Source organism: Hyaena hyaena, unplaced genomic scaffold, assembly GCF_003009895.1.
Source record: "Hyaena hyaena isolate Hyena2069 unplaced genomic scaffold, ASM300989v1 scaffold_401, whole genome shotgun sequence".
NCBI lineage: Eukaryota > Metazoa > Chordata > Mammalia > Carnivora > Hyaenidae > Hyaena > Hyaena hyaena.
In genome coordinates, this window is record NW_024081030.1 from 636,726 (window position 1) to 664,095 (window position 27,370).

At 36.3% G+C, this 27,370-nt stretch overlaps 1 protein-coding gene across 2 annotated transcripts in view; it reads right to left on the reverse strand.

Annotated features, from left to right (window-relative positions):
- PDE3B (phosphodiesterase 3B) overlaps positions 1-27,370 on the reverse strand; it is a 159,379-nt gene that overhangs the window by 38,539 nt on the left and 93,470 nt on the right. For both annotated transcript variants that reach the window (XR_005531677.1, XM_039251827.1), the window contains exons 2-5: positions 26,841-26,891; positions 19,152-19,400; positions 16,522-16,664; positions 9,393-9,499 (exon numbers count right to left, since the gene is read on the reverse strand). Coding sequence is in view for 1 of the 2 variants with exons in the window: in XM_039251827.1 (XP_039107758.1) it covers positions 9,393-9,499; positions 16,522-16,664; positions 19,152-19,400; positions 26,841-26,891 (550 nt within the window). In the remaining variant the exon portion in view is untranslated. The remainder of the gene's footprint in view (positions 1-9,392; positions 9,500-16,521; positions 16,665-19,151; positions 19,401-26,840; positions 26,892-27,370) is intronic.

A 27,370-nucleotide genomic window follows, 5' to 3' on the forward strand; every position in this document is an offset into this window, starting at 1 on the left:
CAGTGGGAAAGCTCATCACTCAAGCTAAGACATAAAACACAACCAGAGATCAGACACCCTGCCTTCTAACTCCCCTTTCCTCTTTAAAGGAAATCATTATTTTGACTTTTATGGCATTGTGTTTCTTGCCTTTCTTTATATTTACACCACATATGTATGCATTTTTTTAACAGTGTACATTAGTTTTACCTCCCTTTTTAACTTTGTAAACCAAATTAGACAATAAATATAAATACTTCTATGCCTTGCTTACATTTTAAAATAATATTTCCAGGCAGTTGCAGGTGATTGTGGTTCTTTGATCTTCAATGCTACATAAAACTGTATGCATGAATATAAAACAATTTTATTTCTCTATTAAGGTACTGAACGGCCAAATTGTCTTCGAAAGTGGCTGTAGCATTTCACTTTCCCATCAGTGTATCAGAGTTCTCATTTCTGAATATTTTTACCACTTGTTCTTGTCTGTCTTTGTAATTACAGACATCATAGTGGGTATGAAGTCACAAGTCACTATGGTTTTGATTTGCATTTTCCCTAATAATTAATACTGAATATCTTTTCATGTGGTATGGGCTATTTGTACATCTTCTCTGGAGAAATATCTATTCAGATTTTTTCCCATTTTTTAATAAGGTCATTTGTCTTTTTATTATTGAGTTACAGACATCTTTGTCTATTCTGGATAAAAGGCCTCTATCAAATATATGATTTGTAAATATTTTCTCCCATTCTGTGTCTTTTCACTTTCTTTAGGTCTCTGTAGAAATACAAATGTTTTCAATTTTAATGAATTCCAATTATCAGGTTTTTTTCACTCATGAACTGTTTTGGTGTCATACCTTAGAATGGTATTCAATACCCAAAGTCACAAAACTTTTTTGTTTTCTTCCACTAGTTTTAGGCTTTCATTCCTACAGTTGAGTCTATGATGCATTCTGTGTTAATTTTTGAGTATGACAAAAGGTAGAATTCCAAATTCATTCTTGTTCCTGTGTATATCTAGGATTTGCTAAAACACAATTTCTTCCCCATTGAATCATCTTGGCACCCTTGTTGAAAATCAGTTGACCATGTAAGGATTTATTTCTAGACTCTCAATTTTATCCTACTGAGTTAGAATATCCTTATGCCAATGCCAGTCTTGATTACTATAGCTTGGTAGTAAGTTTTAAAATTTGACAGTGAGTCCTCCAATTTCTTCTTTATTAAAAATTGTTTTACGATGCTCAGCATCCCTCCTCATCAGGGAAATACAAATCAAAACCACACTGAGATACCACCTCACGCCAGTCAGAGTGGCTAAAATGAGCAAATCAGAGAACTCTAGATGCTGGCGAGGATGTGGAGACACGGGCACCCTCCTACACTGTTGGTGGGAATGTAAACTGGTACAGCCCCTCTGGAAAACAGTGTGGAGGCTCCTCAGGAAACTAACAATAGAACTCCCCTATGACCCAGCAATAGCATTGCTAGGAATTTACCCAAGGGATACAGAAATGCTGAGGCATAGGAGCACATGTACCCCAATGTTCATAGCAGCACTCTCAACAATAGCTAAAACATGGAAAGAGCCTAAGTGTCCATCAACAGATGAATGGATCAAGAAGATGTGGTTTATCTATACCATGGAATACTACATGGCAATGAGAAACAATGAAATCTGGCCATGTGTAGCAACAAGGATGGACCTTGAGGGTGTTAGGCTGAGTGAAATAAGTCAGGCAGAGAAGGACAAATATCATATGTTTGCACGTATAGGAGGATTAGGAGGAACTTGACGGAGGAACAAGGGGGAGAAGAAGGGCGGAAATGGTGGGGGAAAGGGAGAGAGGCAAACCATGAGAGACTCTTGAATGCTGACAAAAACTGAGGACTGATGGATGTGGAGAGGAGGGGTGATGGGCATGGAGGAGGGCACTTTGGGGATGAGCACTGGGTGTTATGTGGAAACCAATTTGACAATAAACTATTTGTAAAAAAAAATAAAAAATAAAAAATAAATAAAAAATAAAAAAAATAAAATGAAAAACTGTTCTTTAAAAAAAAATTGTTTTAGCGATTCTGGGTCTCTTTAATTCCTATATGAATTTTATGATCAGCTTGTCAATTTCTGCAAAGAAACTAGCTCAGAACTTGATAAAGATAGCATGACATGTAGAACAGTTTGGAGAGAATTGCCATCTTAATATTACGTTTTCTGATCCATGAACACAGGGTATTTTTGTATTTATTTAGACCTTGTTTAATTTCTTTCAACAATGTTTTATAATTTCCAGTGTACAGGTCTTACACTTTTGTTAAATTTATTCTAACTGTACATAGAATTATTTTATTTCAGTTTGCATTGCTTCTTGCTAGTATACAGAAATACAAGTGATTTCTGCATAGAAACCTTGCATCCTGCCACACTGGTAAACTTCTTTATTGGCTGTAATAGATTTTAATGAATTTCTTCAGGTTTCATAAATACAGGACATCATGTGCAAATATAGTTTTACCTCTTCCTTTTATTCCTTCTTGGCTAATTGCTAAGGGGAGAGCCTCCAATATTGAGTAGAAGTGTCAATTATAACTATTAAAATCATTTTACATTTTCACTTTCCCATCTCTAGTTCTTTAGTTTTCTCTTTGTTGAGATACTAGTCTCATACTCAAATACTCTTGATATGGTTTCTGCTAGTACTTTAAATATATTTATAATAGGAGGTTTAAAAAGTCATTGGTCAGTCCAAACTCCAAGCCCCATCAGGGAAATTTTCTGTTGGCTGTTTTGCCTGGAGTGTGTGGCAAAAATTCATTTCTCTAGATAATATATTTTAATGATTCTGGTATCAGATCCCTCCCACTCCGAAGGTTTGTTATGTTGCTGATTTATGTTTGTTTCCTTATTTCTGTTTGTTGAACGACTTTCCTGGACTAATTTTGCAGATTCTGTTTTCTCTGAGGTGTGTAGCCTTTGTGTTTTTGCTTTTTTTTTTTTCTTTCTTTAAGTTCTTGATTTATATTTTAAGCTTGACTTCCTGTAAGTAACCCATGGGTCAGTATAATTTTGTGGTCAGCCAATGATGCATCAGAGCATTTCTTTAAATGTTTTGCCTATATGCCATCTGTAGGAGGGAGAGTTTGAAAAGATACAGCTTCAAACTTCAGTTTATGAAAAGGCCTTGGATTTCACACCCTCTGGGTCTCACAAGGAATCTAGTGGTATCCAGGATTTCCTTTTAAATTCTCAGGCAGCTCTTGTTTGCCACAACTGAAATCACAGCCTTAGATGGTCACAATGTTGGCTGGCATAGGGTTTGTTTTTTAGAGAGCTGAGCTCCCAGTCAAATCAAATACCCACAACACTTTGGGAGTCTTTAAGATTCCAAGGAGTCTTTAAGTTTGGACAAAGTATTCACTGTCCTCTCTTGGGAGTTTTAAAAGAGGTCAGATCTCTCTGATGGCTGCAATGCTCTTGGCTTTTAGCAACAGTGCCACTGAGGGAGAAAGCTGGGAAGGGAGAGCCCCCAAATAAAATGCCACAGAACCCATGGTCTTACCAAGGTTCAATAGTCTGTCTTGTACAGAGGACTTCTAGTTTTTTCTCAGGCTTGTGTTAATTTCCAGAGCTCTGAAATGGCAGTTTCTTCTTTTTTTTTTTTAATGTTTATTCATTTTTGAGAGACAGAGAGTGCAAGCAGGGGAGGTGCAGAGCAAGAAGGGAAGAGGATCTAAAGTGGGCTCCGCACCAACAGCACAGAGCCTGATGAGGGGCTCAAACTTGTGAACCATGAGATCATGACCTGAGCTGAAGTTGGATGCTTAAACACCTGAGCCACTCAGGTGCCCCCAGGTTTCACTTTTTTGCCTCTATTTTTGTTGTTTTAGCAGGAGAGTGAGTTTACAGAGATATTCTCTCTGCCATTCCTGAATCAGTCTCTGTGATATTAATACTTTGAAACTCATTGAGACTTGTTTCATAGTCCGGCAAATGGTCTACTGTCATTAATCTTGTGTGTATTCTTTGAAAAACTATTCATCCTGGCTGAATGTAATGTTTTACAGTCAGGACAGTTAAATCATATTGTTCTAATCTTTCATATATCTAAAGTAACATTTTGGCCTACTTAGTCTACTAGTTAATGAGAATGGTAAGTTAAAAATCACCAAATATAAATATAAATTTGTCTATTTCCCCGTTTAGTTCTGTCATTTTTTGGTTCATGTATATTACTGCTATGACATCAAAAGCACCTATGTCCTTATATTTAGAGGGTGTGTCTTGTATAGAACATATGCTTGAGTCTTGTGTTGTTAACTGTCTGACAATCTTGGTCTTTTAACTGGATTGTACTTTCACTTTTTGTTGAAAACTGAACATTTAAAAAATACACTTAACAACTCTGGCAGATCCCTCTTTCCTGCTTCCTCCCCTTAAAAATGTATATTCAATGTAACATAGTATCTTTAAGCTGCAATCTTGCTATTCTTTTTTCAGTTGTTCCTTCTTTTTGTCTTTTGTTTTCTCTTTTCTTGGGCTCTTTTGGGTTACTCAAGGTTTTTTAAAACAATCATATCAATGTTACCTCCTATTATTGTTTTTTACTTATACCTTTTTAAAAATTCTTTTAATTGTCACTCTGGATATTATAATATACATCTTTGAAGTATTAGTTTCTATCAAATTAAAACTTTTTACTACTTTTCAATCATTGCTGGTACATTACAAATCCATTTACGCTTCTCCCACCCTTTATATGACATTGTTATCATACATTGACTCCTTCAGATATTATGCATGTTAACAAGGAAGTGATTATTGTCCTTGTTGTTGTTGTTTTATTATTAATTTACATCCAAGGTAGTTAGCAGATACTGCAGCAATGTTTTCAGGAGTAGATTCCAGTGATTCATCCTCTCTGTGCTAATCCCAACAATTGTCCTTCCTAATGCCCCTTACTCATTTAGCCCATCCCCCAACCCACAGCCCCTCCAGCAATCCTCGGTTTGTTCTCTGAATTTAAGAGTCTGTTATGTTTTGCCCCCTCTCTGTTTTTATATTCTTTTGCTTCTCTTCCCTTATGTTCATCTTAAAGGGGTGTATCTTAAATTGTTCATATAAGTGAAATCATGATATTTGTCTTTCTCTGACTGACTTGTTTGTCTTAGCGTAATACACTCTACTTCCATCCATGTTGGTGTAAATGGCAACATTTACATTCTTTTTGATTGCCAAGTAATATTCCATTATACACGCGCACACACACCACATCTTCTTTATCCATTCATTTGTCGACCGCCATTTGGGCTCTTTCCATACTTTGGCTATTGTCAATAGTGCTGCTATACACATTGGGGTACATGTGCCCCTCGAAACAGCACACCTGTATCCCTTGGATATATACCTACTAGTGGCAATTTCTGGGTCAATTATTGTTGTTTTTAATCAATGTTCACTTCTATTCACTCACATATTTAGGCTTATCAAAACTAATTATTCATTTCTGTCATTCTATGCTTCAACCTGGATCATTTTCCTCCTGCCTAAGCTAGTACCTTTGCTGGATCTTAGTAGTGCTGGTCTACTAGCAATATAAATTCTATCAGCTTTTGTTTATATGAAAAAATATTATTTCACTTTAATTTTTAAAGGAAATTTTCATTGGGGTGCATGGGTGGCTCAGTTGGTTAAGCATCCAACTTCAGTTCAGGTCATGATCTCATAGTATTCAAGCCCTGTGCTGGGCTCTATGCTAACAACTCAGACCCTGGAGCCTGCTTCAGACTCTCTCCCCCTCTCTCTTCTGCCTCTCCCTGACTCACGCACACGTGCTCTCTCGCTCTCACTCTCAAAAATAAACACTAAAAAAATTTTTTTAAGATATTTTCATTGATAAAGAATTTCAGGTTGGCATTTTTTTGTTTTTCAATACTTTAAATATGCCATTATATGTTTTTGAGTTCATACTTGGTATTATAAAGTCATTGTGAATATTACTGTTGTTTCCTGGAAAATAACCTTTTCACCTGGTTGCTTTTGACATTTTTCATGTTGTATAATTCAGGGGTTTGGCTGAAATCCCTTGCTATGATTTTCTGTCTTCTTGATGATTTTTCTATCTTCTTGGGGTTCACAGAGTTTCAGGAATTTATTAATTCCCTTACTATTTTGGAAAATTATTCTGTCCTATTGATTCTCTCCTTCCCTTTTGAGACTTCATTTACACATACATTAGAACCATTTCACTGTTCCTTAAATGACTCTTAGGTGTTGTTCTGTTACTTTGGCTCATAAGTGTTAAAGGCTCTGATGTCTCCTGTTATGTAATACCTTTCTTTATCTCTGATAACTTTCTTTGCTTAGAAATCTGCTCTGGCTGAAATTAATATAGCTTATACGTGCTTTCTTTTGATTAGTGTTAGCATGGTGTATTTTTCTCCACCCATTTACTTTGAATTTTTATATGTTTTTATATTTAAACTGGGTTTCTTATAGATAATATACATTTAGGTCATGTTTTTTTATCCACTTTAACAATATATGTCTTTTTTAATGTTTATTTATTTTTGAGAGAGAGACAGTGAGCAGGGGAGGTGCAGAGAAAGAGGGAGGCAGAGAATCCAAAGCGGGCTCAGCGCTGATAGCCCCCGATGAGGGGCTCAAACCCAGAAACCACAAGATAATGACCTGAGCTGAAGTCATACACTTAACCAATTAAGCTATGCAGGCATCCCAACAATATAGATCTTTTAATTAGTACATTTAGACCACTGGTGTTCAGAATCATTATGGATACAACTGGATTAATCTATCATCTCTATTACTGTTTTCTACTTGTTGCCCTTGTTCTTTGTTCCTATTTTTTGTTTTCTACTCATCTGCTGCTTTTGTGGTTTTAACTGAGAATTTTTATATGATTCTACTTTCTCTCTTTTCTTAGAATATCAGTTATACTTCTTTTTCAACTCTTTTTTTAGTGGTTGCCCTAGAGATTGCAATATACATTTACATCTAACCCAAGTTGACTTCCAAGTAACATTACACCACTTCACAAATACCTTATAACAATGAGTACTTTATGATAATAAAATAATCCCAGGGGCTCCTGGGTGGCTCAGTCGGTTAAGCATCTGACTTCGGCTCAGGTCATGATCTCACCGTTCATGGGTTCGAGCCCCGTGTCGGGCTCTGTGCTGACAGCTAGCTCAGAGCCTGGAGGCTGTTTCAGATTCTGTACCTCCCTCTCTCTCTGACCCTCCCCTGCTCATACTGTCTCTCTCTCTCCAAAATAAATAAATAAATAAATAAATAAAACATTTTTAAAAATTTTTAATAAAAATTAAAAAAAAAAATCACAATGCTTCTGTCCTTTGTATCACTGCTGTCATTCATTTAACTTATATAGATATATATGCATATATACACATACATGAAATATATATGCACACATAATTGAATACATTGTTGCTATTATTATTCTAAACTACTACTTGTTAGATCAAATAAAATGAAAAAAATAAAAGCTTTTAATTTTACCTTCACTTACACCCTCCTCAGTGCTTTTCCTTTCTTTATGTAGATCTGAGTTTCTGACATACACTACTTTTCTTCTCTTTAAATAACTTGTTTTAACATTTCTTCTATGTCGGGTCTGCTGGTAATAAGTTCCCTCAATTTTTGCCTGAAAAAGTCTTTATTCTCCTTCATTTGGGGAGGATAATTTCAAAGGGTACAGAATTACAGGTTGGCATTCTTTTGTTCTTTTACTTGCAATACTTTAAATGTTTCACTCTACTCACATGGTTTCTGAGGAGAAGTTTCATGTAATTATTATTTTTGTTCTTTTATATGTAAGTTGTTTTTTTCCCTTCTGGCTTCTTTAATGATTTTTTATCTTTAAATTTTCATAATTTGAAAACAATATGCCTAGGTATTGTTTTTTAATACTTATCCTATTAGGTGTTCTGGGAGCTTCCTGGATCTATGGTTTGGTGTCTGATACTAATTTGAGACGATTCTTGGTCATTATTGTTTCAAATATTTCTTCTGTTCCTTCTCGCTTTCTTCTCTTTCTGATATTCCTTTTGTATTTGTACCATAGTCCTTAGATATTCGGTTCTGTTTTTTCAGTCTTTGTTCTCTTTGTTTTTTCACTTTTGAAAATTTCTGTTGGCCTATGCTCAAGCTCAAGAGATTCTTTCCTCAGCTGCATCCAGCCTACTCATAAGCCAGTTAAAGGCACTCTTCATTTCTGTTACAGTGTTTTTTATTAGTAACATTTATTTTTATGATTTTAGGACTTCCACCTCTCTGCTTACACGGCTCATCCATTCTTGCATATTGTCTACTTAATCCATTAGAGCCCTTGGCATATTAATCATAGCTGTTTTAAATTCCCAGTCTGATAATTCAAACATCCCTATCTGATTCTGATAAATTGCTCTATCCAAATTGTGTTTTTAACCATTTGGTATGCCTTGCAATTTTTCTTGATAGCCAGACACAACATACCAGGTAAAAGAAGCTGCCATAAATAGGTCTTTAAAAATGGTGCTGAGGCACTCTCCACAATAGCTAAAACATGGAAAGAGCCTAAGTGTCCATCAACAGATGAATGGATCAAGAAGATGTAGTTTATCTATCCCATGGAATACTACATGGCAATGAGAAACAATGAAATCTGGCCATGTGTAGCAACATGGATGGACCTTGAGGGTGTTATGCTGAGCGAAATAAGTCAGGCAGAGAAGGACAAATATCATATGTTTGCACGTATAGGAGGATTAGGAGGAACTTGACGGAGGAACAAGGGGGAGAAGAAAGGCGGAAATGGTGGGGGAAAAGGAGAGAGGCAAACCATGAGAGACTCTTGAATGCTGACAAAAACGGAGGACTGATGGATGAGGGGGGGAGGGGGGATGGGCATGGAGGAGGGCACTTTGGGGATGAGCACTAAGTGTTATGTGGAAACTAATTTGACAATAAACTATTTGTAAAAAAAAAAAAAGAATTTCATAAAATCATCAAAAAAATAAAATAAAATAAAATAAAAATGGTGCTGAGGTGTGAGGAGAGAAGTGTTCTATCTATAGTCCTGTGATCAGGTCTTGGTCTTCCAGTGTGACTCTGGATCTGTAACTATTCAGGTTAGTTTAGGTAGTTCTATATTTTATCCCTGAAATTCCTAGTGCCTAACAGTGCCTGGTATATAGTGGATGTTTAAAAAAGTGTTTATGAATGAATGAGCAAATGGTCAATTAATAGTCAATCCAAATTGCTTACTCTTGTTAATTTACAACATATAAAATGGCATTCAAAACCAGCTCTAAATATATAATGAGAAAATTCTGTACTACCATATACTTTGAGACCTCCCACATTTAAATCATAAAGAATGATTTCTTACCAGCTCTTCTTAGACCTATATGGTGAGTTAGAGATACAGAAGATGACCTTTGCTTCGGGATTGTCAGTAGATTTGAACTAAAAGGCCCATTTAGATAGGATCCTTGACTAAAAGGGAAAGATAACAGATTAAGAATTTTAAAGCCATGGGAAATTTCCTCTTTTTTTAATTCATGGTCTTCAGTTCAACTAGGAAATACCTGCTTATACAGAGTTTAGACATCTGTCTAGTTGCTTAAAGGCCTAAAGCAGGAGCCAGCAAATGTTTTCGGTAAAGGACCAAGTAGTAAATAAATACTTTTAGCTTCGCAGGCCATAGGTCTCCATTGCAACTACTCAACTCTGTCATTGTAGCATAAACGCAGCCACAGATAAAAATAAACACGACTCTGTTTCAATATAATTTAATTTGCAAAAACAGTTTATGGACCACATTAGGTCCACAAGCTGTAGTTTGCTGAACCCTGGTATAAAGCAGGTTATCAATATCATCTGGAGGACTTCTTAGAACACAGACTGCTAGCTCTACCTCCAGGATTTCTGATAAAATAGGTCTGGGGTAGGGCCAGTAATCTGCATTTCTAATAAGTTCATAGGTGATGCTGACATTGCTGGGTGCAGGGACCTCACTGAGAATCATTCGCTAATATAAAGTTTTCACTCTTGTCTGTTCCCTCTCTTCACAGATATTGATTACCCACTAACTCAGACATTTCCTATAACTGAAATATTTACTATAGGTTTTAGGGCTCTTATGAAGAAATTAAATATAGGTAGGCAATCAAACAGTACATCAATGTGACATATAAAATGCAATTTAAAATAAAATATATTTGAAAGCTTCCCAGTGCCAAGCATGTAGCAATTACACCATAAATTTTACCTTCTTTTACTTTAATATTCACAGTTTTCTTTCATTAGTCAGCTCCAGATGTGGGCACTTGGCCACGGGCTCAAGGACAAATCTAGATTCTCTACTTTTCACTATTTTTTAGTACAGCCTAAATTCTCAGTAAGCTCTTCTCTAACTGCTTTCTCTTTTCCTCTACTTCCACACCCCATTACTCCAGGAAGGCCTATTTCTTCTGTGACCTAAAAGGTTTTGGCTTATGTCTCTGTTACATTCATTTATAATGTATTATCATTTCACTGCTTACAGGTTTCTTTTCCCTCATTAATTTGTGATTCTTTTTAGGGGCCATAAAGACATATCTCTACATTGACAGTGGATGTACCACAGTGCCTGATAAAGGTATTCAACAGATATTTGTGGAATAAATGATCTTTTCTTTAGGTTCCTAGTCTCAACTTTTTAGAGAACAGGTCATTTTTGCTCCCCAGTTTTGAGTGGATGGACTCTTTTTCTTTCACTAACTCCTGCTTTGAGCCTCTCCTTGGACCTTTTTCTAAAATCTAGTTTCTTCTATATCCCCATGGGAGAAAAAAAATTCTGTATTACAGAAACAGCAGGCATGTAAAACCAGTTAGAACTGTTTTTATTAAAACTTCCTTACTGACATTAACAAAAATTATAACAAAAGCACTATTTTGAGTATTTATTATGTACCACTCACTGTTTTATGTAATTTACATTCTTTACCTTTTTTAGTCTCCTATATAACAAACAAGGAAACTGAGGCTTCAAGAGGCTAAGTAATGTTCCACAATTCATACAGCTAAAATTCACAGTGGCAGAGCTAAAATTCAACCTCCCATTTCTTTGACTTTAAGTGGACAAAGTATTTACTTTCTACCTATTCTTAAAAAAACATTTATTTTATTTTTGAGAGAGAAAAAGAGTACACATGAGAGCCAGGGAGAGGCAGAAAGAGAGGGAGACAAAGAATGCTAAGTAGGCTCCACATCCTCAGCGCAAAGCCCAGTGCAGGCTTAGAACTCATGAACCATGAGATCATGACCTGAGCCAGAACCAAGAGTCTGACACTCAACTGACTGAGCCACACAGGCACTCCTCTACCAATTTTTTAAAGGTCCTTCCCACATCTTCCATAAAATAATTCTGATTCTATACTGGTGTGTTTCTCCATCTGTAAAATCAGAGTTTTAGAGGTAAGGAGTTTTAAATTAACATCTAGCTTTTGCATTCTATCACGTTCTATTCTCAAGCCAGTAGTAATGATAATTTGTTCATGACGTCACAAAAAGAAACAATATTCAAACAATACCACCCCATAAACTCCTGTCCCTGCTGATGCTCAATCATTCTTTGTCTTTGAGTATGTGCGGAGTGGGGGAGACTGGGAAAGCACAGTAACAATACCACTCTGGGCAATATTCAAACAAAAATTTGTGTGCTCTACCAAAGTTCACTTCCTGGTTAATACTCAAAACAAAGATAGGACCTTCTCCTTTTAAATACAGATCCACTGCACTGTTCCATAGTCTTCTACCTTGATCCAGGGCCTTCTAATAATTCAAGTATTCCATAAGTTCAGTTAGCTGTTCAGAATTGAGAGGTACAGGTCAAACTACAGGTTTTCACCTAGTTCCAGAATCGGCTCATTAATTCACCTCAAACGAGATAATTATACACTCTAATGAGATTACTTAAAACAATTCTGAAGAAAGCAGAGGGCAAGGAGGACAGGAGTACCAAAGATAATTAATAGTTGGTAGGAGGATGATTAAAGACAGACTTGGGAATCATGACAAAAGAATCCCAAAAGTTATGGCCACAGAGTTAAGTCATATGTTAAGAAATGATTTTTAGATAATCCAAGGTAATTATCTTGGTAAAGTTTATATCATCGTGTGTGTGTGTGTGTGTGTGTGTGTGAGTGTGAGTGAGAGAGAGAGAGAGAAAGGAAGGGAGGGAGGGGAAGCAGCAGCAGCAGCGATATAAACTTGTTGGCTGTATGAAGTCTAGACTTGGAGCTATTCTCTTAAGAAACTGAGTGAGGGGAGACTATTAGCCCTCTTGAACCTCTGCAGTTCAAATAGGGTCCAGGCATTGGTATGAATCTCTAATAAATTAGGAGACACAGAATTGAGAAGCTGGTTCCCTGGTACATTATTTAGGAAATATAGCTCATAACAAGTTATTAGATTTAATTACAGAGAAGCTATGGAGACAAATGATGAATAGAGGACTACGTTAAAGGCAAGTCTCTTTAGTGTAGAGTAACTATAGTTGATAGCCCATGGAGTTTTGGGACAGGACTTGCCTATTTTTCCCCAGGGAAAGTCTATTGAAAGGAAGTGAGCTGTGAGACACCTGGGTGGCTCAGTCAGTTAAGTGTCTGACTCTTGATTTCAGCTCAGGTCACTATCTCACGGTTTGTGAGATGGAGCCCCGTGTTGGGCTCTGCACTGATAGTGTAGAGCCTGTTTGGGATTCTCTCTCTCCTTCTCTCTCTCTCTCCTTCCTATGCTCATATGTGCTCAAATAAACTTTAAAAAAAAAAAAGGAAGAAAACAGTGAGCTCTGAATATGTGTTCTGTTTGTCCACAGGGAGGGCTGGGTCCTAGCAATCAGTCCAAGGATACACGTTTAGTCATTTTTTAACCATAGCTACTAATGCTGGAACTCAGAGCTGCATGATCCAATTGTCAGCTAACCCAAAAAGTGTTATTCAACATTTCCTGTAACTTCCTGACCAGCGAACCTTCTTCCTAGGTCTGAAACTTAAGCAGAAGGAACCATCAACTGTCATGATGTAACACGGACACCGTGCTCCTGCAGGATGCTGGTTAGGCAGCTGTTTATCTTCAAGATCCATCTCACTGCAATGCCAAACTCATCACAGTAATCAAGCAGGCCTCGGAACAGCGGTCAGGACTAACACATGGTAGAAAGTGAAAGTGCCATGGAAGGCAAAGAAATGGTGTTAAGGAGATTCAGAGGTCAAACAGATTACTTCTCCCTGGAAACTGAGAGAAGAGGGTAACAGGGTGATATTCGTAAGAGGCGACACCTGAGCCCAATTTTGAATGCTATACAGGCATGAGGCTCAGAAGACCTGTTCAAGGTAGGGGGAGGGGGCATACATAGAAGCAGATAAACAGAGGGAGTAGCAAATAGTTGAGCTTGACAAGAGTTTCAGATAAATAAAGACTGATGTATTTTGGTTTTGTAAAATAATGGCCCTCTTAATTAAAATCTGAAGTCCTTTAAGAGATGAACAGTGAGAAACTCTTGTGGGTAGGTAATAGAGTGGTTGTTCAAATATGACTAACCCTTCTTCCTTGTTTTCTTCCTCTGGATTCTGTTTATCACAGCTATTGTAAAGTTTATAATACTTCACTTTTTTCCAGACAAAGCATGGAGAAAAGGAAAATTAAACCCTATGTTACTCTGTACTCAAACAAGGTGAACTGAAAACTAATTCAGCTCAATTTTCAAATGAGTTAGACTAAAAAAGAAATTATCAAGGAAGAGTCTACCAGGAGTCACATGCCTGTTGTTTTCACCTAAAGAGCATTTCAAGTCATTTTTCCGGTCACCTACTTTGTAAGACTGCTCCTAACTTTCAGTTTGTTTAATTTTTTCAAGTAAGGGTGCAGCTTTGTGATGAGGGGATAACAGGGTTTCAAATCTCAGGCTAGGAATTTGGACACTATTCTACAGGCATCAGTAAAGGGTCCAAAAACTTAATGACCAGAAAAACTGTATAATCAAGGTTTTGTTAAAGGAATATTTGTAGTGGAAAGGTAGGAGATGGAGCAGGCAGTGAAGAATGTCAGAAATGGAAAAGCCAATTAGGAGGATAATTCAGTAGCCCACATAAGGAGTAATGAAAGCATGAAACTGTGTAGTTAAAGTGATAAAGGAGAAGAGGGACAGAGAGGAAATGAGATGCAGAGACAAACCTGACAACGGGTATCTAGAGGATAAGGTAACAGGATGCAAGGAGAACACCAAGTTTTCTAGCTAAATCCATTTTTTGAAGCAACCGTTAAACAAGAGAGTAGCAATACTGTGTCCAGAAATGAGGGCAGAAAAATAGTAACATGAAGAATTAACTGGAGAGATGAGAACTTTGGTTTTGGTCACAGCTTTAGGGAATGAGAGGTTCAACACTGAAATCCTATTGAAAGCATAGTCAGAGTCACTTAAAATCACAGTCCGAGAAGCTATCACCAAAGTCCAAAGCTGGGTACAAATCAAGATTAAAAAACGCAGGACATGTGGGGCACCTGGGTGGCTCAGTTGGTTTAGTGTCTGACTCTGGATTTGGGCTCAGGGCATGATCTCATGGTTTGTGAGATGGAGCCTGCATTGGGCTCTGCGCTGATAGCACAGAGCCTGTTTAAGATTCTCTCCCTCCCTCCCTCCCTCTCTCTCTCTCTCTCTCTCTCTCTCTGCACCTTCCCCATTCACGTCCTCTCTCTCAAAATAAATAAATAAGCTTTAAAAAAAATCTTTAAATTAAAAAAAATGTAGGACATGTGATCTCAGTTCTAAAGTATGCCAACAAAGTCAAAATGAATGCCTGTGATTCTGGATTCACAGGTCTATTCAGTCTGAGCTTCTAAAGCCTCAAGATTCCTGAACAAAACATTACCATACATGAAAGATACAGTCTAATATGGTTGCCATACATATTGCCACCAATTACTTTATTCTCCACGTTTCTAAACCTTTCATGAGGCATGTGGCTTTGTTTTAACAAGAAGAGTTAAGTAATTATATTGAACCTGTGTACATTTACTTTTTTTTATTTCTCAGAGTTAATTTTCTCTGGACCATGTTTCTATTTTAATATCAATCATCTTAAGTTAGCAGGATAAAAATGACCTTAACTCACTGTATCAAATGTTTCTTTAATTGCAAATGTACTATTACATCAGAGTGATTTTGAAAGATTAAAAGGTAACCATTTTCATCATTCTGTTTTAAACTAAACAATATTCTCAACATGATGTGTTTAAGAAATATGTTGTATTTTCAGTTCCTAATATCACTGACTTCCCCATATCCTGCTTCCATTAAAAACAAACAAACAAAAAACCCAAGAGACAAAACAAAAAAACAAGACTGTTCTGTTTAGGCTCTGGGCAAGTTTTGAACCAAAACTAGTTTTCATTTACTATACTCTATAATTTAACCCATTCCTGTTTTATGTATCATTTCATTCCATTTTACTTTTATAAAAAAGGAGCTCATTTACTTGAATACATTATAGAAAATTCAAATTAATAAATCATGCAAGAATCTGGAAAATTATAATTATCTGATCACATTTCCTATAAAACATTAACACAACTTTTAACAGATAAATTGGTGTGATCCAATCCTGCCATCTGCTGTTTCAAATGTGGAACTCTATAGCTCAAGCTAAACAAAATACAATATATGCTCAATACTCACAGTGGTTAGTATTCCACTTTTTGTTAGCTAATTCCAATTTTGTTAACATAGTTAGATCACTGACTACATAGAACTTCGTAACTCACACAGGAGATCACTGTGTTTCCTAGCTTTTAAAAGACAAAGTGTTGAATCCTTTGTGATGAGGGTAGATGGGTATATTTATAGTCAGAAAATTTCAGCTCCTGCATTTTCCCAGCTTCCGTGAGCTAGTTACATTTGCCTTTCATGTGTAGGATTAGCCCTGTTTAGTTCCAAGTAAATCCTCGAGTGAGTACAAAATATATTAGTAGTCTTAGTCCTCCAGAAGGAACAGGGTTTGGAGGAGTCTTGCTACCTTGTAGCCAACATCTGAGATGAGCCCTAGAAATGTGTTCTTCCTGTAACAAGTCAGTAACTCTGTTGACCTACCGTTGGATTCCATGCCCTAGACAGGTGATTTGCCCCTGGAACAGCCACAGATACCGATTTAAAAGCTTTCCCACCGCCCTGTCTTAACTGACCCTAGTTTCCTTAAACTGCCTCCCAGATTCATTTTCTGAAGACCCCAGCATGTCTCGTATGCAGTGTACTTTTCAGAGAAGACATGTTAGCTTCTTTTTAAGAATCAGTTTCTCCATTATGCCTTACTCCTACCTGTGCTGTCCTACATTTAAAACACTTCAGCTGTTCCTTTCTGCCTTATTTCAAACTTCATTCAACAGAAACAAAGTGGACGTATTTGACTCAAATTTCTTTAGTATATGTGCTGCCGAAGCGAGCACTGACTCAAATTTCTTTAAAAGACTGGGGATTTTACCTTGAAATGCCAAACTCTTGGTGTGGCCTTTTGCCATTATTGCGCTCCCACCGTGTAGACGACTGTTCGATAGGTGGTGGACCTGCAGCTCCGGAACTCCTCCTCAGCTGGGGAGTTGGTAAACTATTCCTGCTGTTTAGTCCCTGTGGAATAATTTAACAATGGTTAAAATTGTCACCCTTAGATATGCTGTATATGTATTATTAAAGATGACATGGCAAAGTACATTTTTAGTATGTACAGGAGACACAGAACATTTTATCCTGAAGCTATGTCAAATTTACTCCAAATTTTACATCCTATACTATTGTTCTATTTAGTGTTTCTCTCACTAAAAACATGATTTCTGAACTCCCTACAATTTTACTAGATTGTTATTCTTTTGTACATTTTAGTCCTACTTTCACGACAAATAAATACTTGACAATGTAAAAAGTAGATATATAAGATTTACCCTGAAAAACAATTTCAGAGGACAAGCTTAGGATCTGGCACTAGAAGCCCTAGATCCTAAATCTTTTATATTTTCAGTACAATGCTAATGTACATAGGGTTAACATGCAGAAACTGAGAGAATCAGAACTATCTTTTCAAATAACAATTCAGAGCACCATTAGCATTAATATTTTACCTTAATTTATGAAAATATTCTAAATTGATCTAAACGTTCAATTAACCAAAGTATTCTATTTTTTTTTACCACTGTAAATAGGTGTTTTACAGAGATTTACATAAAATAGGTTTTGCTTCTTCTGAATTTCCCCCATCAGCAAACACTGAAACCATCTGAGAGTTAATATCTCTTATATTTAAGTTTTCCCAAGGATGTTGATTTTGTAAAGGTTCATAGTTAGTTAGACTCATAGTGGAAAAAAATTCATTGTGTAACATAATCCTTTCTGGCTATAATTTAGGTCCATAAAGTCTTTCTTAGTTCTTAACACACATATAAGACATTTATATTATCTTTTACAATTCCCTTTTCCTTACTAATTATTTTTTCATAAATGCTGTTGTTCTTTTCTAAATAATATCAGGTTGTTCGATTCTTTTCCAAAAGCAAAGACAAATTAGATATGAAATTCAAGTAAGAAGTTTAAAGAACACAAAGAAAGAAAAAAGGTTTGCTTCCTGGTTCTTACAGAACTTACTCCTATCAGTAGATTCCAGTACCAAAAATAAGCCTGATTAACTAGAATGTTCAGGAAATGAGGCATTTAGGCATCCTGTTTAATTAATATTATTGTTTCAAATGTTTCTAAAATGTACTAGTACACTTTTTTTTTTACACAGTCAACATAATATTGGTATCAATAAGATTTTTCTGATTAAGATTTTTAAGAATCACTTTCTAAAAATTTCTTTTCTATTAAGTATACTTCAATTAAAAATTACTATTCTAAACATCAAATGTCAATGGAAAATATAAAGGGATAGCAATATATCAAGTGAAAACTAACTCAAGAATACATTAATTTTATTGAATGTATTATTATCACCCTTTGATGCTAGGATTAACCTATTTCTCATAGGTAGAGTGCTAAAAAGAATGCCATATAACTATGTACCATTCTTAATTGGATTCTGATGAAGGCAGGTACTACTGTATTTTTTAAAAATAAAAGCATCACATAAAAAAAATAAAAGCATCACATAACCACCTGTGATCTAGATTTGCAATCAGTAATTATCAAACTTTTGCCTTAACTGACCTTGTTTGATTTTTCAACATTTCTACACACTAATACTGAGAACACAATGAAATTAATCATCAAAACCCTTCCAAAACTATATTTAACTTTTTCTAAGCTCTATATACACTATTACAATGAAAATTTAACTGCTTTGAATTTTATCTTCTCTTGATTAGTTTCTTGACCTGTAGAACAAAGTAGTTAATCTAGAACAAACCCTAAAATGTTTTTATTTCTAAATTTTATGTTAGCTATCGACAAAGAAATCGGTTAGTCAAATAAAGCAATTAAAAGCATTCTGAACAAGTATAATGTATACCTATAGTAACGTTAGAATATTACTTATTATTTCCTAAAGAAAATCCTATTTCGATGCATTGATATTTAAAGAAAAATTAATCCAGTATCTAATGATAGAAAAATCAATGTCTGTTGTGCTATAGCAATCTCTAGTGGGTAAAGGGCAGGGGGGAAATACAGAAACCAAAAAAATGTGAAAATCAATTTAAAATAATGTTATGTAATTCATAAAAATGAATATTATAATGATCAATTCTTTGCAGCTTAACAAAAACAATTTCTGGATTCTAAATAATAGATTAATGGCATGATTTAACTACTAGTTTGTTATATAAGCCTGGAATTAAATTTGTGTGTTGTTTTCTATTTTTTAAGAAACAATAACAATGATAAATAGTTGTAACCAATAGAGTCATAACTGCCAATTAGAATAATTTAAAATAAAAGCTGAATATTCATTTAGAATTATTTGAGATCTATAACTACCTCTAAAGTCCTAAGTAGCTCAATGTACTGTATAAAAAAGCTGATCCTTGAAAAAGAAATTGTATTTTACTTAAGCTACAAAGGAACCGTTTTAATCTGAAAACATCATTAAAGGTGGTAAGTAGGGCTGGCTGATTACTGTATCTTGACCTTGTGAAGTTTTCGATCTCCTTTCTCAGTAGGATCCTCTATTTCGGAGCAGGGGTAAAATCCAGGAAACGGTGTGAGAGGATTAATCTTTGGCCTACAGGAACCTGAGAAAGCACCCATCAAGCTACTGATACTCCGCAGGGAAGAAACGACTTGTGGGGGAAGGGTTGGATCAATCAGAAGGTCTGACACCATATTGCGAGCCTCATTTAGCACTGAAAGATCAACTCCACTTCCACCTCCAGAATTCTAGGAAAGAAAAGGTAAAATTATATATTTGTTACCAAAAATACTTTAATGTTTAAGAAAAACTCTGTTTTAAATTGATATACACATACAATATACATATACAGCCGTTCTTCCACTTACCTTCCTCCCTGAGGAGGCAGCCCAGCATAGTGACTAGGCTTTGTTGCAAAGGCATTGGAGTTTGAAATCTACACTTTAATCCTAACTGTAGGATTTTGAGCAAGTTATTTAACATTTTTTAGTTTCTTTTTAATTTAATGTAATAATATCTTTTAGTTTATTTGCCATAAAATGGGGATAACAACATCTACCTCACTAAGGGCAGATGGAGAATTGAGACAGATAATACATGCAAAGCACATAAGGTAGCGTATGGTGCATATATTTAAAGTGTGATAAGTATAACCACTAACGGTATGGAAAATAATAGAAAAATACAGGGACAACAGTGTCAGAGTTTGAAGGAGATAGTGATAACTTTGAACTAAATGGTTATCAAGAACTTCATGGAAAAGGTAACATTAGATAGATTAGAGAGAGAGAGAGGTAGGATAGGGAACGAGGGAGGGAGGAGAGAGAGAGGGAGGGAGGGAGGGAGCAAGCAGGGAGGGGCAGGGAGAGAGAATCCCAAGCAGGCTCCACGCTGTCAGCACAGAGCCTGATGCAGGGCTCAAACTCACAACCTGTGAGATCATGACCTGAGCCAAAGTTGGACACTTAAGTGACTAAGCCACCCAGGCACCCCTCCACTGAAATCATGAACCCCTCAAAGTCATCCATGTGGGTTAGAATCAACTTCTTCCAAATTCTCGTTAATGTTGGTATTTTGACCTCTTCCCATGACTCATAAATACTCTTAATGGCATCTAGAATGGTGAGTCCTTTCCGGAAGGTTTTCAATTTTCTTTTCCCAAAGCCAACACAGGAATCACTATCTATGGCAGCTGTAGCCTTATAAAATGTATTTTTTAATAATGATACTTGAAAAGTCAAAAGTACTCCTTGCTCCATGGGCTACAGAATGGATGTTGTGTTAGGCACGAAAATATTAATCTTGTTGCACACCTCCATCAGAGCTCCTGGGTGATCAGGTGCATTGTCAACGAGCAGTAACACCTGGATCTTTTTTTTTTCCTGATCAGTCTGTCTCAAAAACTGGGCTTACAATGTTCAATAAACCATGTTGTAAATATATGCGCTTTGCCATTCTATTTACAGAGCACAGTGTCGGTTTAACATAATTTTTAAGGACCCTAAGACTTTCAGAATAGTAAATGACATCAAGTCACCAGCTGCATTAGCCCCACTGAAAGAGTCCAAAGGACCTGTCCCTTTGAAGCTTTGAAGCTAGGTATTGACTTCTCTCCAGCCAGGGAAATCCTAGGTGCCATCTTCTTCCAAAAGAAGGCTGTTGGAAATCTGTTGTTTTGGAGCACCTGGGTGGCTCAGTTGGTTAAGCATTTGACTTCAGCTTGGGTCATAATCTCACGGTCTGTGAGTTCAAGTCCTGCAATGGGCTCTGTGTTGATGGCTCAGAGCCTGGGGCCTGCTTCAAATTCTGTCTCTCTCTGTCTCTCTCTGCCCCTACCCCACACACATTCTCTCTTTCTCTCTCAAAAATAAACAAACATTAAAAAAAAGAAAATCTGTTATTTAGTGTAACCACCTTCAATCATTGTCTTAGCTATGTCTTCTGGATAACTTGCTGAAGCTTCTCCATCAGCACTCACTTGAACTTTTATGTTATGGAGATGGCTTCCTTCCTTAAACCTCAGGAACCAACTTCTGCTCCTTTCAGACTTTTCTTCCGCAGCTTCCTCACCTCTCTCAGCCTTCACAGAATTGAAGAATTGAGGCCCTGCTCTGGATTATGCTTTGGCTGAAGGGAATGTTGCAGCTGGTTTGATCTTCTATCCAAACCACGAAAACTTCCTCTATATCAGCAGTAAAGCGGTTTCCCTTTCTTATCATTCACGTGTTCACTGAAGTAGCACTTTGAATTTCCTTCAAGAACTTTTCCTTTGCATTCACAACTTGAATGGATGATGCAAGAGGTCTAGCTTTTGGCCTGTCTCAGCTTTTGATATGCCTTCCTCACTAAGCTTAATCACTCCTAGGTTTCGATTTAAAGTGAAAGACATGTGCCACCTTCACTTGAACACTTAGAGGGCACTGCAGGGTTATTAACTGGCCTAATTTCAATATTGCTGCATCTCAGGAAGTAAGGAGGCCCAAGGAGGAGGGAGATGGGGGAGGCCAGTCGGCAGAGCAGTCATAACACACACATTTATCAATTAAGGTCACCATGTTACATGAGCATGACTCATGGCACCCCAGAACAATTACAACAGTAACATCAAAGATCACTGATCACAGATTACCATAAGAAGTATAATAATGAAAAAGTTTGAAATATTTAAATTACCAAACATGTTAGAAAAACATGAAGTGAACAAATACTGTTGTGAAAATGGCAAAGATAAATTTGCTTGATGGAAGATTGCTATAAACCTTAAATTTACTAAAAACACAGTATCTGTGAGGTGCAAGAAAGTAAAACACAATAAAAGGAGGTGTGCCTGTACTTTTGTTGTTGTTGTTGAGATTCTTTTTTGTATTTGTAATTGCTTGTTAGAACATTTGGATGATGGCAGCTTTAAAATTTCTTATTAGATAATTCCAAATCTGATTCAATTTGGTGTTAAGGACTGATTGTCTTTTCTCACTCAAGTTGTGATTTTCCTGGTTCTTGGTATAATGAGTGATTTTTTTTTTAATTTTATCATCAACATTTTGGCTATTATCCTAGAAGCCTGAGTCCTATTTAAATATTTTGTATTAGGATGTAGGCTCTTTGCTTAGATTTAGCACACAGGTCCTGGTCTACTTCTTCAGGCTGTGGTTCTAATGACAATTTAGTTTTCAGGGCACTCACAGTAAGTACTATTTCACTCTGCTTGACTTTTTTCCAGGCGCCACTAGGGTTTCCACTGGTCCCTGTTGATACCTCTATTGGTGAGAAGATGGGAGGGGGGGAAGGAGAAATTTCCTCCGACTGAGCCACCTGGTACCTCTAAGTAAGGGAAGAAAGTCTCTAGGCCACAGAAACAAAAGAGCACTTTCTGGGCTAGGCACATGCTGTTACAATATCCCTTTTGCCAGACCCCATGGCCACTCAGAGTCTCTCACTGGGTAAGGAGAATCTCATGCCCAGTAAGGAATGAGAGTACTTCCCTGGACCTCTTATGGTCAGTGGAGTTCCCAATCACTTCTCCCTTACTAGAGCAACTACACCCACTTAGTATTGTTGGAGGACTCTCATTTAATCTTAAAGAAGGAATGAGCCTACCTGCATCACATTCTGTTTCTGGGCTGGGGAGTCAGGACCTGGGTGACCTTTTGCTGTTAGGCAGGAGTTTTAAGAAACCCTATCACTATTGTTTTCCTCCATTAGTAGGGTCCCTAACTAGTCTACTCTCCTCTTTCCATTTTTCAAAGCTCTCGTTTGGAGGCTCTTGTTATTTCCACTTGTTAGTGGACAACAGTAGGGAGAATTAAATCTGAGGGTACATGCAGAGGACACAGAGTGGTGTATAGGACATATAGGCAAAGTACAATAAATATTACTCTTATTCATAATATGGAAAAGTGAGAAGATAAAAATACAAACAAAATGGCTTCAGAGTTCAAAGAAGATACATATAATTTTAATCTGAATGGTTAACAGAAACTTTATGGAAGGGGTAGCATTTGAGCTGAGATGTTAATTTTGGTATGATTTTATTTATAAAGATTAGGGGAAAATAATTCTTTTACACAAAAACTAAAAATGTATTTGGGGAGCTCATTCTTCAAGAAAGAGCACAAATAAAGGTACAAAAGTGGTAAAATGGTTAAGTACAAGAACATGAAATTTAAGTCAGCCTTCATTTTTTTTAAGAGCACTGAAAAATAAGATTGGAGAGGCACGTTGGGACCATATTTTTGAGAACACCAGATTCCACGCTCACGGATCTGAGCAACAAAGAATCATGGATTTTCAGCAGGTTAAAGAGGAAGAATAAAGCAAGGAAAAAGAAAAGGAAGTAATGGAGGGCACTGAAATATTAAGAGGATAAAAAAAACAATCTTTACGTTAAGAACTGACAAAAATATGGGAAACCGCATCCCAGACAGAGAGATCAGCAAGTGTGAAGACCCAAAAAGTATGGGCTGCCTAGCTTGTTTGAAGAATAACAAGGAGGCGAGAGTAATTGGAGCAGAGTAAATAAAGGAGAAATTAGTACAACATGAGGTCAGAGGAGTAAAAGGGAGTAAAGTAAGGGATCAAATTGTGTAAGGTCATTTTGGTCCATGTTAAGGACTTTTAACTTTTATTCTGGGTAAGAGTATAGTAAACAAGAGTGACAAATTTTTAAAGCTGAACTTAAATTCCTATTTACTATTGACTTATATGTGACAAACTCTTGTTTTTGCCCAGAGAGCTAAGAATTGATTATGCATTCTAAAGGGTTATTGAAGAGAAGGGGGAGGTAAGCAGACTTGGTGGCTTTGTCCACCTGCAAATACTAAAATATTTACTCTCTGGTCCTTTATAGAAAAAAATTTGCTAAGTCCTGTCTTATACTATAATTTCAGAGATACTTAGTATTCATTATTACTGAACTTAATATAATATTAGCTCACATTTTTATTCTATGCTACTATGTAACAGGCACTTACTATTATTATCATCAGCCCTCTTAGGGAATTGATATTATTCCCAACTCATAGATGAGAAAATAGGTTCAGAATGACTTAATAGGCTTGCCGTATTTTTCAGCGAGAAGGCTGTATCAAACCAACTCTTCTGCCTAGAATAAGTGGTCTAGAAAAGAAAATGGACTAAACTAGCCATTTCAAAGCCTCAGAGCACAGTCAGGCAGCCAGGGCTTGAAAGAACAAGAACTCAGTTAAAAAACTAAAATGAACCCCACCTAACTATGCTACTTTTTCCCTCAAGGAATCTGCTGCTGAATCATAACTGGCCAGGACAGAGAGGATAAGCATCAGGCTAGGAAATAAAGTAGAGCCTTCTGTCATCTTAGGAGGCTAGCACACCAAAACTGGAGTTCAGTGTTATCGAGACAGGTAGAGCTTTAAAGGCTTAGCCAGAACTCAGAGAGAAAAAGCAAGCCTGAATTCAGAGCAACTTTCCCTCCAAAGGCATTTGCAAATTGGCAAACAGTGGCCAAGAGATGAAGAAATCAAGTAAAATTTCTAAAAAAGATTTCTATTTTAAAAGTAAAACAGAGAGGTGCCTGGGTGACTCAGTTGGTTGAGTGTCTGACTTCAACTCAGGTCATGATCTCACGGTTCATGGGTTCGAGCGCCACATTGGTCTCTGTGCTGACAGTTTGGAACCTGGAGCCTGCTTTGGATTCTGTGTGTCTCTCTCTGCCTCTCCCCCACTCACGTTTGTTCTCTTTCTCTCTCTCAAAAATAAAACATTAAAATAATTTTTTTTAATTAAAAAAAAGGAAGTAAAATAGAGCTTTCAGCAGTCTCAATGCTGGAGGGAACAAGAGAAAAAGGAGTTCCTAGAAAACACACCACTAACTAAGCTTTTATAAGAAAAGATAGAAAACCGAAATAGACCTAAAAAAATACTCTGGTTTCTCTTCAGATCGAATAAATCTTTCGCCTTTTACGAAATAGACCTAAAAAACTATTAAAAAACTGAATCCATAGTTTAAAATTTGTTCATTTAAAAAACTCCAAACTGAGATGGCTTCACCACAGCATTCTTTTAAACTATATATAAACTATATATAAATTACTATAACCTTTATACCAAAAATATGACAAGAACATTATGAACAACAAGAATTATGGGCCAATTGTCTCTCATAAACATGGATTCAAAATTCTAAAATATTAATAGTATCCAGTGATATATATGCATATTATACATATACATATTATATGTGTTATATATTCTATGTTACATATTATATATATACATTTTTAAAGATATCTTCATCAAATTTACTTTATTCTGGGAATATGGAGATAGTTCAACACAGACACAGAATTAAACAATAGGATACACCACATTAGAAGAATAAATGGAAAAGCTCCAGGTATCATGTTAATAGATGCAGAAAAACCATCTGATATTCTATTTGTATTTTTCAATTCTGATATGAATATATATTACTGAAGTGACCAAAAAAGTTTAAAAGTACATATTGGGGCACCTGGGTGGCTCAGTCAGTTAAGCGTCTGACTTTGATTCAGATCAAGATCTCACAGTTTGTGAGTTCGAGCCCCGTGTGAGGCTCTCTGCTGTCAGTATGGAGCCTGCTTTGGCTCCTCTGTCCCCCTCCCTTGCTCTCACTTTCTCTCTCAAAAATAAATAGACATTAAAAAAAAAACTTTTTAAAGAAAAAGACTGGGGGGAAGCAAAAAAAAAAAGAAAAGAAAAAGACTATATATTATATGATTCTATTTATATAAATGAAGTTCATCAATAAGCAAAACTAACTTCTCAAAGTCAAGACAGACATTATCTTTGGGGACATAGGATACAATCAGAATGGTGTGTAAGTGAGGCTTCTAGAATGCTAGTAAAGTTCTACTCCTGGATGTGGGTCCTAGTCACATGGGATATTTAGTTTATGATACTTCATCAAGCTGTGCAATTTTCTTTTATATATACATGTATGTTTTTTAACACAGCACAGAGCCCAGCTGAGGCACAACCCTGAGATCAAGACCTGAGCTAAGATCAAGAGTAAGATGCTTCACAGACCAGGCCACCTAGGCATCCCAAGCTGTGTACTTTTCTGTATTAGAATTCAATTACAAGTTTATCAGAAACTTTAAGTAGAGTGTTTTTGTTTCCCTAACAAAATAGTCAGTTGTTTTGCTTTTTCTCACATATGGCCTTTAATCTATTTTTTTTTCTGCTGTAAATCAGGTGCCCACGGTAAGAAAAAAAAAATTCATCCTTAATATGGAATTAGTAGTTTATTCTGAGCCCAGATTATATGACTAACATTTAAAAACTAACTCTTATGTAAGTATGGTTTCTTATTTTCTTTTTCCCTTATAATTAAAGTGTATGTACACTTTATTATGAGTATGAGCCACTTGGGTGGCTCAGTAGGTTAAGTGTCCAACTTAAGCTCAAGTCATGATTTCACAGATCATGAGTTTAAGCCCCGCGTCATTCTCTGTGCTGACAGCTCAGAGCCTGGAGCCTGCTTCAGATTCTGTGTCTCTCTGCCCCTGCCCTGCTCATGCTCTGTCTCTCTCTCTTTCAAAAATAAATAACCATTAAAAAAAATTTAAGTTTCGTTACAATACACCTGGAACTAACATTATGTGTCAACTATACTTCAATTAAAAAAAGTTTCATTACAGATATTAGTTATTACTGATATTATTTAAATTTACCTGATAATGAGGTTTATACCATTGTTTTAAGTCCCAATCCCAAAGAATCATCTGGGGAAAAAAGAAAAAAAAAAAAAGAATTTAGTTACAAACCAGAATCCAACAAACAAATATATGTAAAGACAAAATGGAACATCTTCAATTACAGATACCTAAAAGAGCTTACAGTCTGGGAGGGGAATTGGGAAAGTAAGAGAAAAAATTATCTCTAGACAGAATATTCCATAAATTATGTACCCTGTGATTGAGAAATCAAAAGAATAGTCAGAATAAAGTCACTATAATAAGCCATATTAACCCTTCAAAATATCTACTACCACAAAAAGGAAAACACAAATCAAAATAACACCTAGTTACTAAAAATACAAGAAAAATGAGAAATCATCAGAAACTCCCGTTTATCCCCACCAGCTTCAAAAGAATCATCGCTCATCACCCTAAACCCTTGTCAATGGGTGGTGCTATTTCCTTACTAATAAGGCACTTGTCAAAATCCATTTTAAAAGTTTGTCCTTGGGGTTAGATTAAGT